The sequence below is a fragment of the Oncorhynchus nerka genome, linkage group LG12 (genome assembly GCF_034236695.1).
Source record: "Oncorhynchus nerka isolate Pitt River linkage group LG12, Oner_Uvic_2.0, whole genome shotgun sequence".
Taxonomy (NCBI): Eukaryota; Metazoa; Chordata; class Actinopteri; order Salmoniformes; family Salmonidae; genus Oncorhynchus; species Oncorhynchus nerka.
In genome coordinates, this window is record NC_088407.1 from 88,426,238 (window position 1) to 88,440,237 (window position 14,000).

The 14,000-nt window shown below is 43.3% G+C and overlaps 2 protein-coding genes across 3 annotated transcripts in view; both read left to right on the forward strand.

Annotated features, from left to right (window-relative positions):
• Positions 1-14,000, forward strand: part of vti1b (vesicle transport through interaction with t-SNAREs 1B) — a 204,544-nt gene that overhangs the window by 57,302 nt on the left and 133,242 nt on the right. The gene's annotated exons all lie outside the window — the stretch shown is intronic.
• LOC115126249 (RNA-binding protein 25-like) overlaps positions 173-14,000 on the forward strand; it is a 75,609-nt gene continuing 61,781 nt past the window's right edge. The window contains exons 1-5 of one of the 2 annotated variants that reach the window (XM_065025935.1): positions 173-292; positions 681-796; positions 3,616-3,665; positions 5,373-5,549; positions 8,770-8,827. In XM_065025935.1, coding sequence (XP_064882007.1) covers positions 703-796; positions 3,616-3,665; positions 5,373-5,549; positions 8,770-8,827 — 379 coding nt within the window. In that variant the 5' untranslated portion in view covers positions 173-292; positions 681-702. Of the gene's footprint in view, positions 293-680; positions 797-3,615; positions 3,666-5,372; positions 5,550-8,769; positions 8,843-14,000 lie in introns of both variants that reach the window. The other variant, XM_065025934.1, reaches the window with a different exon arrangement.

A 14,000-nucleotide genomic window follows, 5' to 3' on the forward strand; every position in this document is an offset into this window, starting at 1 on the left:
TGTCTGTTATTCTGTGTTGTGTTATCTGTTTGATAACTGTTTGAGCAAAAAACAAACAGGGTTATTTTGGTACAGTAATATACATATACATTTCTGTCGACCTCAAGCGTTGAAAAATATTAACACTCTTTTAAAAATAAAAAAAACATATCCCATAATGCATTGCGAAAACATCATATTTTTTTTAGCGGCATAACGTAGCTAGCAAATTAGCTATCGAAGGCAGATAAAATATTGTTCATTAAAGGTTATACAAGGTTACAGTGTGTGTGTGTACGTCGCCCGGTTTCAGGTATGTACATCCCACTCTTTTAGCAAAAGTTTATAAACGTTAGAATAGCTAGCAAGTTAGCAACATTTAGTTAGTTAGCGAGCTAGCTCTTTAGCTACATTGGTAGCTTCAGTAGCTTAACTAACGATGGGCAATAGGAAGTGTGTAATAGAAAGAGCTTATTCTATTAAATTCTATTAACTAGGCAGCCAGTTGGCCTACAACATTTAACTTCATTGGTGTAATTGTTTGATGTCAATTGTAGGTAATGTAGGCTAACCAAACACCCAGTTTAGCTGTTAACTAAGCTAGCCTAGCTAGCTATCTCCGCAGGCCAGAATGTATTCATGGGTTCCCCCATGCCATGGTAATCCTTGAACCTGTTCTTCCTTTACATTTCATTTTCCAGGTCACTGCACCCACCTCCCAAGATGTCGTACCCCCCTCACCTGAACCGCCTCCCCCAGTTGCCCCCCGGGATTTGCCCTCCCCAATTCGCGGGGTTCCCCCAGGGAGTCCCAGCAGGTGAGAAACATTTTAGTCTAAGTGATCAAACTGGAGGTAATCAGAGGCCTCTGCTACCAGAAACCTTTTCAGTTTTCTAATTATTTAGTGCTATGTTGATTAAAGGCATCTCGCGTGCATTGATCTGATCTTCTGTTATATACTATTGCAATGCCTAAAGGCCAGATCAATGCCAGTGGTCTGGGCAGACCATAATATTGTGACTATAAAATCAAATCAAATTTTATTTGTCACATACACATGGTTAGCAGATGTTAATGCGAGTGTAGCGAAATGCTTGTGCTTCTAGTTCCGACAATGCAGTAATAACCAACAAGTAATCTAACTAACAATTCCAAAACTACTGTCTTATACACAGTGTAAGGAGATAAAGAATATGTACATAAGGATATATGAATGAGTGATGGTACAGAGCAGCATACAGTAGATGGTATCGAGTACAGTATATACATATGAGATGAGTATGTAAACAAAGTGGCATAGTTAAAGTGGCTAGTGATACATGTATTACATAAGGATGCAGTCGATGATATAGAGTACAGTATATACGTATGCATATGAGATGAATAATGTAGGGTAAGTAACATTATATAAGGTAGCATTGTTTAAAGTGGCTAGTGATATATTTACATCATTTCCCATCAATTCCCATTGTTAAAGTGGCTGGAGTTGGGTCAGTGTGTACTGATGAACACCAAGATTCCAAAGAAACCCCCAAGGATTGTGGTCAATATACATTTAAAAAAATAAAATGTTTTAATCATATGCAATTTCAAAATGATTTGGCTGTTGAACCCTGGGAGCTGATTTATCTAGAGGATGATTTAAATCACACGACAGAATGTTTTATTTATTTGCTCACTGAGGTAATGGACCATCATGCATCAGTAAGAAAAAGTACATCTCCATGGATTTTTTTTTTTAACCTTTTATTTAACTAGGCAAGTCAGTTAAGAACAAATTCTTATTTCCAATGATGGCCTACTAACGGGCAGAACGACAGATTTGTACCTTGTCAGCTCAGGGATTTGAACTTGCAACCTTTCGGTTACTAGTCCAACGCTCTAACCACTAGGCTACCCTGCCGCCCCAATTATTTTATGATGAGGCTTTTTCTCAAAGACATTTGGCAAAAGACTTAGCAGCCAAATCAAAACTAAAAAGACATTTATTAAATATTATGTAATTATGCAGTTCAATGAAATTTAAGGAGGGAAAAAAAACCCGTTATTTTATAAAAATGCTTGTATTGATTGTAAAAAGGTATGAAATACAGTGAAGGGCTAACTTGATACATCTATCTCATCATGCCCGTCTTGTGTGGAGGTTGACTGGAAAACTAATTTGCTGAGAGGTAATGTAAACACCAATTCTTCCAAACAAGCTATTGTCCAATGAATTGATGATCATATTATGAGCAATAAGATCTGCTCTTTTTGTCTACAAATGGTGTCAGTGGAGGAGGTGTTAAACCTATTGAAGTCATTACCTGATGGTAAATCTACAGGTTATGATCTTATGGGACAATTATTTTACTTCGCTCTGTTGCTTCCCCAGATTGCAGCTCAATTCCTATTTAATTAGTCACTGGAAAAGAGGCAATATCCAAATGTTTGTCCAATCCCGAAAGACAGCAAAGAACTCATTACTCCTGCCAATAGTCGACCAATCAGTCTACGCCGTTCACTCAGTGAGATATTGGAGGGTATTGTGAGTAGGCAAATATGGGATTATATGGGGAAAATAATGATCTGATCACAGCCAATCAGAATGCTTATCGCTATTAAAAACATTCCACTGCATTGGTTGACATGCATGATCAGAAGGATAGCTAAATATTTGACCAGGAAACATTCTTAAGCAATCAACACAGGCATTAATTGGGAGGTCAGGTGAACTACTGTACTAAGGTCTGGGGAAAAATGCAACAGAAAGTGACATTAGGAGGTTGCAGATTAGACAGAACAAAGCAGCACGGATTGTTTTAAGGTGGAGATATGGTTCTTCTGTTGCAGTCATGCACAATGCTCCTGGGGGGGGGTCATTGATAATTGGAAGGGGAAAAAAACATGCTTATTTTATTTCATAACTTCATAACTAAGTATTCCGTTTGTAAGAGACAGACATTCAGTCAATACTAGGAATAGATTGTACACCAGTTATTTTTAATTGAACCTTTTTATTTAACGAAGCAAATCAATTAAGAACAAATTCTTATTTAGAATGACTGCGTACACCCTGGCCAAACCCGGGCGACTCTGGGCCAATTGTGTGATGTCATGATGGTGTATTGTGATGTCATGATGGTGTATTGTGATGTCATGATGGTGTATTGTGATGCCTACGGGATGTGATACAGCCTTGATGTTTGTGTTGCCCAGCCAGGAAAGAGAAATAGACAAAATATCATTTAGATTCAAAATAAATAAAGAAGTGTAATAATTTATCTGAGCAAACCAGAAACTTTTTCAATGTATAAAATGCACGTAATTCTTAAAATGTAAAATCAAATACATGTGAAGGTTATGCAGGACTATGGTAGATGAATGAACCAATCTATCTAGTCATAATATTATGTCTGCAGTTTGTAACAGTGGGTTATATGTCAACATGTGATTGGTTGTTGTTGTTGTATTGTACATTGTATTTGAATGTTTAACGACTCTTAGAAGATCAGCCCAAATGAGGACTAAAAGAGATCCTAATAAAATCTTTAAAAAACACATCACTTTGGTGATGGTCAAGTGCAGTGGTGTATTAGGGAGAGAACCAATGTCTTACCGCAGATTCGTCTGATGTGTCTCTGTGTCTTCTTCGAGGTACGCCCATGATTCCAGTCCACATGGGGATTATGACCTCTGCACCCGCTGTAAGATTCTATTGCTGCTGTTACACACACACACACACACACACACACACACACACACACACACACACACACACACACACACACACACACAAATAAACACACACACACACACAAATAAACACACACACACACACACACACATATATACACACACACACACACACACACACAAATAAACACACACACACACAAATAAACACACACACAAACACACACACACAAACACACACACACACACAAATATACACAAACACAAACACACACAAACACACACACACACACACACAAATAAACACACACACACACACAAATAAACACACACACAAACACACACACACACACACACAAATAAACACACACACACACACAAATAAACACACACACACACACACAAAACACACACACACACACACACACAAATAAACACACACACACACACAAATAAACACACACACACACAAATACACGCACACAAATAAACACACACACACACACACACAAACACACACACACACACACACAAATAAACACACACACACAAATAAACACACACACACACACACAAATAAAACACACACACACACAAATAAACACACACACACAAATAAACACACACACACAAATAAAACACACACACACACACAAATAAACACACACACACACACAAATAAACACACGCACACAAATAAACACACACACACACACAAATAAACACACACACACACAAATACACGCACACAAATAAACACACACACACACACACACAAACACACACACACACACACACAAATATACACAAACACACAAATAAACACACACACACACACACAAATAAACACACACACACACACAAATAAACACACACACACAAATAAACACACACACACACACACACAAATATACACAAACACACAAATAAACACACGCACACACACACAAATAAACACACACACACACACACACAAATATACACAAACACACAAATAAACACACACACACACACACAAATAAACACACACACACACACAAATAAACACACACACACAAATAAACACACACACACACACACAAATAAAACACACACACACACACAAACACACACACACACACAAATAAACACACACACACACACAAATAAACACACACACACACACACAAATAAACACACACACACGCACACAAATACACGCACACAAATAAACACACACACACACACACACAAACACACACACACACACACACAAATATACACAAACACACAAATAAACACACACACACACACACAAATAAACACACACACACACACAAATAAACACACACACACAAATAAACACACACACACACACACACAAATATACACACACACACAAATAAACACACACACACACAAATAAACACACACACACACACACACAAATATACACACACACACACACACACAAATAAACACACACACACACACAAATAAACACACACACACAAATAAACACACACACACACACACAAATAAACACACACACACACACACAAACACACACACACACACAAATAAACACACACACACACACAAATAAACACACACACACACACACAAATAAACACACACACACGCACACAAATACACGCACACAAATACACACACACACACAAAAACGCACAGACACAAAACTCCCCTCTCCTAATGTGTGTTGTATTATTGTATTGCAGGTCATGGTTCCTACCACAGTGTCTATGGTCCAGATGCCTCCTGGCCCTAGGAAGGATCTGAACCCAGTCCGAGTCAAGGAGAACCAGGAGGGGGGCAGTGGAGACCCCACCACCACAGTGTTTGTCGGGAACATCTCAGAGAAGGCTTCAGACATGCTGGTCAGACAGCTGTTAGCGGTGAGGAAACAGGGGATTTAACCTTCCGTTTGTGTTTTATTTGTGATCTGGGTCCTCTTGAGGCTTTTTCTTGCCTCTGCTTGGTTCTTGGTTTCTAGGCCGGGTTACTGTAAAGCACTTTGTGACAACAGTTTATGTAAAAAAGGCTTTTATAAAGTAGGGTTGTCCACAATACCAGTATTGCGATACGACAATACTCGGTTTTCCATGGCAAAAAAAAATAAATAAAGAATGAAGCAGACTAATCTCGTATGTTCCTCAGCCAATTTTTGCTTATATCAGTTTTGTGAAGTGTGAACACTCTCTAAAGGAACTCAGACCCTTCAAAAGAGCCCTTGAACCCCAACTGAGATGATCTTGAGAGGCGTTCTGAGTTCGGTCCGCTTGAATTCCGCCATCCTGTTGTTCCCTTCCATATAATATCAAATGACAAAAAACGGTGTGCAGGTTCGTGGGAAAGAAACACAAGCTGTTTTAAAAAATTATGTGTTTTATTTTTCTCCCCAATTTCGTGGTATCCAATTGTTGTAGTAGCTACTATCTTGTCTCATCGCTACAACTCCCGTACGGGCTCGGGAGAGACGAAGGTTGAAAGTCATGCGTCCCCTCTTAACACAGCGCGCATCCAACCCGGAAGCCAGCCGCACCAATGTGTCAGAGGAAACACCATGCACCTGGCGACCTTGGTTAGCGCGCCCTACGCCCGGCCCGCCACAGGAGTCGCTGGTGCGCGATGAGACAAGGACAAGCCCTACCGGCCAAACCCTCCCTAACCCGGACGACGCTATGCCAATTGTGCGTCGCCCCACGGACCTCCCGGTCGCGGCCGGTTACGACAGAGCCTGGGCGCGAACCCAGAGGTCTCTGGTGGCACAGCTGGCGCTGCAGTACAGTGCCCTTAACCACTGCGCCACCCGGGAGGCCTATGCTGTTTTTTTGGGGGGGGTATTGATTAAGCGATTGTCAACAGATACATTCTAAAAATAGGTGTGGAGTTTTTGACACAATGTTGAGATGATTGGTTTGCATCAGATGTAGTTGTTTGTAATAGAGAGCTTCATCAGCTGTTTCAGCTGTCTGTTCCGTTTTTGTGGTTTAGATAGTGTTGAGAATCACGACAGGGTACAAAATCAATGCTTGCTCTTAAAGGGACAGTAGCCCACATTTTGAGTGTACAATTTTCAATCACAGCATTATTTAATCTACCTGTATTCTTCTGCTATTTATTCTGTTTCCAGTAATATTTACATGTTAATATGATCTTCTGATTTATAATTATTATATGTCATCTTTATATTAGTTTCCAAAATGTAAGTTGGTTTATCTCGTTGTCTGATAACACGTTCTGATTTAATGGCTTGTCTTGCACTTCTGTAAAATCCCAGAGTGCATTGAGTGAATATTGGGAGGGGAAAAAAATAAATCTTGGTTTCTTTGTAACCATAGCAATGTGAATGCAAAGACGACTCTCTCTCTCTCTCTCTCTCTCTCTCTCTCTCTCTCTCTCTCTCTCTCTGTCTCTCTCTGTCTCTCTCTGTCTCTCTCTGTCTCTCTCTGTCTCTGTCTCTGTCTCTCTCTCTGTCTCTCTCTCTCTCTCTCTGTCTCTCTCTCTCTCTCTCTCTCTCTCTCTCTCTCTCTCTCTCTCTCTCTCTCTCTCTTTCTTTCTCCTCTCTCTCTCTCTCAAAAATAGGTGAACTGGCAAAATAGTCGAATCCTTATTCAAAGGCAGTGTGAATACAACGAGAACTGAGTTATTTTTTTTACCCAGAGTTCACTTTTAAAAGGACTGAGATCTGTTATTTTAAAGAGGACTAAACACCCAACCTGACGTAGGTCAAATATTGTGTGATATACAGTGCTTTCGGGAATATTATTATTCTAATAATTATATGATATATTATAATATTATTATTATATAATATACTAATATTATTATTCTATTAATTATATAATATATTATAATATACTAATATTATTATTCTATTAATTATATAATATACTAATATTATTATTCTATTAATTATATAATATACTAATATTATTATTCTATTAATTATATAATATTATTATAATATACTAATATTATTATTCTATTAATTATATATTATAATAATATTATTATTCTATTAATTATATAATATATTATAATATACTAATATTATTATTCTATTAATTATATAATATACTAATATTATTATTCTATTAATTATATAATATACTAATATTATTATTCTATTAATTATATAATATATTATAATATACTAATATTATTATTCTATTAATTATATAATATTATTATAATATACTAATATTATTATTCTATTAATTATATAATATATTATAATATACTAATATTATTATTCTATTAATTATATAATATACTAATATTATTATTCTATTAATTATATAATATACTAATATTATTATTCTATTAATTATATAATATATTATAATATACTAATATTATTATTCTATTAATTATATAATATATTATAATATACTAATATTATTATTCTATTAATTATATAATATAATAATATTATTATTCTATTAATTATATAATATATTATAATATACTAATATTATTATTCTATTAATTATATATTATAATAATATTATTATTCTATTAATTATATAATATATTATAATATACTAATATTATTATTCTATTAATTATATAATATAATACTATTATTATTCTATTAGAATAAATTATTCTACAATGTAGAAAATAGTACAAAATAAAGAAAAACCTTTGAGTGAGTCGGTGTCCAAACTTTTGATTGGTATTGTATGTAAATATGGTATTTCTGGGGGGTTTTATTCATACATTTGCTAAAATTTCAACAACAAAAAAACGTTTTTCGCTTTGTCCTTATGGGGTATTGTGTGTACATTGATATAGAAACTAATTAATTTAATCCATTTTAGAATAAGGCTGTAACTCAACAAAATATGGAAAAAGTCAAGGGGTCTGAATACTTTCTGAAATGCTCTGGGAAGAAAAACAAATGTGCCTCTGGGTGTCAACAGAGGTGTTTGTGTTTGCTACATTGAGAGCATTCCTTGCCACGATTCTCGATTGTGTATCGTGATCCTGGTGTCGTAATATAAAGTTTATAAACCAATTTAATGGAATGATATTGGATCACACTGACATTTTGGTCTTTAGTCTCAGATGAGTGATATCCCTCTGCCTGTCTTTTCCACCATCCTGTAGAAATGTGGCCTGGTCCTGAGCTGGAAGAGGGTCCAAGGGGCTTCTGGGAAACTGCAAGGTAAAAACAAAACAGGTACAACACTTCTATTATACTTTCCCTCCTTTCCTTGTTATGTTGTTAACTGCCTAGTCTGTGTAGTTACCGCAGAGCCTGTGTAGTTGACTGCCGAGCCTGTGTAGTTACCGCCGAGCCTGTGTAGTTACCGCCGAGCCTGTGTAGTTACCGCCGAGCCTGTGTAGTTACCGCCGAGCCTGTGTAGTTACCGCCGAGCCTTAGTTACCGCAGAGCCTGTGTAGTTACCGCCGAGCCTGTGTAGTTACCGCCGAGCCTGTGTAGTTACCGCCGAGCCTGTGTAGTTACCGCCGAGCCTGTGTAGTTACCGCCGAGCCTGTGTAGTTACCGCCGAGCCTTAGTTACCGCAGAGCCTGTGTAGTTACCGCCGAGCCTGTGTAGTTACCGCCGAGCCTGTGTAGTTACCGCAGAGCCTGTGTAGTTACAGCAGAGCCTGTGTAGTTACCGCCGAGCCTTAGTTACCGCAGAGCCTGTGTAGTTACCGCAGAGCCTTAGTTACCGCAGAGCCTGTGTAGTTACCGCAGAGCCTGTGTAGTTACCGCAGAGCCTGTGTAGTTACAGCAGAGCCTGTGTAGTTACAGCAGAACCTGTGTAGTTACCGCAGAGCCTGTGTAGTTACCGCCGAGCCTGTGTAGTTACCGCCGAGCCTGTGTAGTTACAGCAGAGCCTGTGTAGTTACCGCAGAGCCTGTGTAGTTACCGCAGAGCCTGTGTAGTTACCGCCGAGCCTGTGTAGTTACCGCCGAGCCTGTGTAGTTACCGCCGAGCCTGTGTAGTTACCGCAGAGCCTTAGTTACCGCAGAGCCTGTGTAGTTACCGCAGAGCCTGTGTAGTTACCGCAGAGCCTTAGTTACCGCCGAGCCTGTGTAGTTACCGCCGAGCCTGTGTAGTTACAGCAGAGCCTGTGTAGTTACCGCCGAGCCTGTGTAGTTACAGCAGAGCCTGTGTAGTTACCGCAGAGCCTGTGTAGTTACCGCAGAGCCTGTGTAGTTACCGCCGAGCCTTAGTTACCGCAGAGCCTGTGTAGTTACCGCAGAGCCTGTGTAGTTACCGCAGAGCCTTAGTTACCGCCGAGCCTGTGTAGTTACAGCAGAGCCTGTGTAGTTACCGCAGAGCCTGTGTAGTTACCGCAGAGCCTGTGTAGTTACCGCAGAGCCTGTGTAGTTACAGCAGAGCCTGTGTAGTTACCGCAGAGCCTGTGTAGTTACCGCAGAGCCTGTGTAGTTACCGCCGAGCCTGTGTAGTTACAGCAGAGCCTGTGTAGTTACAGCAGAGCCTGTGTAGTTACCGCAGAGCCTGTGTAGTTACAGCAGAGCCTGTGTAGTTACAGCAGAGCCTGTGTAGTTACCGCCGAGCCTGTGTAGTTACCGCCGAGCCTTAGTTACCGCAGAGCCTGTGTAGTTACCGCAGAGCCTGTGTAGTTACCGCAGAGCCTGTGTAGTTACCGCCGAGCCTGTGTAGTTACCGCAGAGCCTGTGTAGTTACAGCAGAGCCTGTGTAGTTACCGCAGAGCCTGTGTAGTTACCGCCAAGCCTTAGTTACCGCAGAGCCTGTGTAGTTACCGCCGAGCCTTAGTTACCGCAGAGCCTGTGTAGTTACCGCCGAGCCTGTGTAGTTACCGCCGAGCCTGTGTAGTTGACTGCCGAGCCTGTGTAGTTACCGCAGAGACTGTGTAGTTACCGCAGAGCCTGTGTAGTTACCGCAGAGCCTGTGTAGTTACCGCCGAGCCTGTGTAGTTACCGCCGAGCCTTAGTTACAGCAGAGCCTGTGTAGTTACCGCCGAGCCTGTGTAGTTGACTGCCGAGCCTGTGTAGTTACCGCCGAGCCTGTGTAGTTACCGCCGAGCCTGTGTAGTTACCGCCGAGCCTGTGTAGTTACCGCCGAGCCTGTGTAGTTACCGCAGAGCCTGTGTAGTTACCGCCGAGCCTGTGTAGTTACAGCAGAGCCTGTGTAGTTACCGCCGAGCCTTAGTTACCGCAGAGCCTGTGTAGTTGACTGCCGAGCCTGTGTAGTTACCGCCGAGCCTGTGTAGTTACCGCCGAGCCTGTGTAGTTACCGCCGAGCCTGTGTAGTTACCGCCGAGCCTGTGTAGTTACCGCCGAGCCTTAGTTACCGCAGAGCCTGTGTAGTTACCGCCGAGCCTGTGTAGTTACCGCCGAGCCTGTGTAGTTACCGCCGAGCCTGTGTAGTTACCGCCGAGCCTGTGTAGTTACCGCCGAGCCTGTGTAGTTACCGCCGAGCCTTAGTTACCGCAGAGCCTGTGTAGTTACCGCCGAGCCTGTGTAGTTACCGCCGAGCCTGTGTAGTTACCGCAGAGCCTGTGTAGTTACAGCAGAGCCTGTGTAGTTACCGCCGAGCCTTAGTTACCGCAGAGCCTGTGTAGTTACCGCAGAGCCTTAGTTACCGCAGAGCCTGTGTAGTTACCGCCGAGCCTGTGTAGTTACCGCAGAGCCTGTGTAGTTACAGCAGAGCCTGTGTAGTTACAGCAGAACCTGTGTAGTTACCGCAGAGCCTGTGTAGTTACCGCCGAGCCTGTGTAGTTACCGCCGAGCCTGTGTAGTTACAGCAGAGCCTGTGTAGTTACCGCAGAGCCTGTGTAGTTACCGCCGAGCCTGTGTAGTTACCGCCGAGCCTGTGTAGTTACCGCCGAGCCTGTGTAGTTACCGCCGAGCCTGTGTAGTTACCGCAGAGCCTTAGTTACCGCAGAGCCTGTGTAGTTACCGCAGAGCCTGTGTAGTTACCGCAGAGCCTTAGTTACCGCCGAGCCTGTGTAGTTACCGCCGAGCCTGTGTAGTTACAGCAGAGCCTGTGTAGTTACCGCCGAGCCTGTGTAGTTACAGCAGAGCCTGTGTAGTTACCGCAGAGCCTGTGTAGTTACCGCAGAGCCTGTGTAGTTACCGCCGAGCCTTAGTTACCGCAGAGCCTGTGTAGTTACCGCAGAGCCTGTGTAGTTACCGCAGAGCCTTAGTTACCGCCGAGCCTGTGTAGTTACAGCAGAGCCTGTGTAGTTACCGCAGAGCCTGTGTAGTTACCGCAGAGCCTGTGTAGTTACCGCAGAGCCTGTGTAGTTACAGCAGAGCCTGTGTAGTTACCGCAGAGCCTGTGTAGTTACCGCAGAGCCTGTGTAGTTACAGCAGAGCCTGTGTAGTTACAGCAGAGCCTGTGTAGTTACCGCAGAGCCTGTGTAGTTACAGCAGAGCCTGTGTAGTTACAGCAGAGCCTGTGTAGTTACCGCCGAGCCTGTGTAGTTACCGCCGAGCCTTAGTTACCGCAGAGCCTGTGTAGTTACCGCAGAGCCTGTGTAGTTACCGCCGAGCCTGTGTAGTTACCGCAGAGCCTGTGTAGTTACAGCAGAGCCTGTGTAGTTACCGCAGAGCCTGTGTAGTTACCGCCAAGCCTTAGTTACCGCAGAGCCTGTGTAGTTACCGCCGAGCCTTAGTTACCGCAGAGCCTGTGTAGTTACCGCCGAGCCTGTGTAGTTACCGCCGAGCCTGTGTAGTTGACTGCCGAGCCTGTGTAGTTACCGCAGAGACTGTGTAGTTACCGCAGAGCCTGTGTAGTTACCGCCGAGCCTGTGTAGTTACCGCCGAGCCTGTGTAGTTACCGCCGAGCCTTAGTTACAGCAGAGCCTGTGTAGTTACCGCCGAGCCTGTGTAGTTGACTGCCGAGCCTGTGTAGTTACCGCCGAGCCTGTGTAGTTACCGCCGAGCCTGTGTAGTTACCGCCGAGCCTGTGTAGTTACCGCCGAGCCTGTGTAGTTACCGCAGAGCCTGTGTAGTTACCGCCGAGCCTGTGTAGTTACAGCAGAGCCTGTGTAGTTACCGCCGAGCCTTAGTTACCGCAGAGCCTGTGTAGTTACCGCAGAGCCTTAGTTACCGCAGAGCCTGTGTAGTTACCGCCGAGCCTGTGTAGTTACCGCAGAGCCTGTGTAGTTACAGCAGAGCCTGTGTAGTTACAGCAGAGCCTGTGTAGTTACCGCAGAGCCTGTGTAGTTACCGCAGAGCCTGTGTAGTTACCGCAGAGCCTGTGTAGTTACCGCCGAGCCTTAGTTACAGCAGAGCCTGTGTAGTTACCGCCGAGCCTGTGTAGTTACCGCCGAGCCTTAGTTACCGCAGAGCCTGTGTAGTTACCGCCGAGCCTTACTTACCGCAGAGCCTGTGTAGTTACAGGAGAGCCTGTGTAGTTACCGCCGAGCCTGTGTAGTTACAGCAGAGCCTGTGTAGTTACCGCAGAGCCTGTGTAGTTACCGCAGAGCCTGTGTAGTTACAGCAGAGCCTGTGTAGTTACCGCAGAGCCTGTGTAGTTACCGCAGAGCCTTAGTTACCGCCGAGCCTGTGTAGTTACAGCAGAGCCTGTGTAGTTACCGCAGAGCCTGTGTAGTTACAGCAGAGCCTGTGTAGTTACCGCAGAGCCTGTGTAGTTACCGCAGAGCCTGTGTAGTTACCGCAGAGCCTGTGTAGTTACCGCAGAGCCTGTGTAGTTACAGCAGAGCCTGTGTAGTTACCGCAGAGCCTGTGTAGTTACAGCAGAGCCTGTGTAGTTACCGCAGAGCCTGTGTAGTTACCGCAGAGCCTGTGTAGTTACAGCAGAGCCTGTGTAGTTACCGCAGAGCCTGTGTAGTTACCGCAGAGCCTGTGTAGTTACCGCCGAGCCTGTGTAGTTACCGCAGAGCCTGTGTAGTTACAGCAGAGCCTGTGTAGTTACCGCAGAGCCTGTGTAGTTACCGCAGAGCCTTAGTTACCGCAGAGCCTGTGTAGTTACCGCAGAGCCTGTGTAGTTACAGCAGATCCTTAGTTACCGCCGAGCCTGTGTAGTTACCGCAGAGCCTGTGTAGTTACCGCCGAGCCTGTGTAGTTACAGCAGAGCCTGTGTAGTTACCGCAGAGCCTGTGTAGTTACAGCAGAGCCTGTGTAGTTACCGCAGAGCCTTAGTTACCGCAGAGCCTGTGTAGTTACCGCAGAGCCTGTGTAGTTACAGCAGAGCCTTAGTTACCGCCGAGCCTGTGTAGTTACCGCAGAGCCTGTGTAGTTACCGCCGAGCCTGTGTAGTTACAGCAGAGCCTGTGTAGTTACCGCAGAGCCTGTGTAGTTACCGCAGAGCCTGTGTAGTTACCGCCGAGCCTTAGTTACCGCAGAGCCTGTGTAGTTACCGCAGAGCCT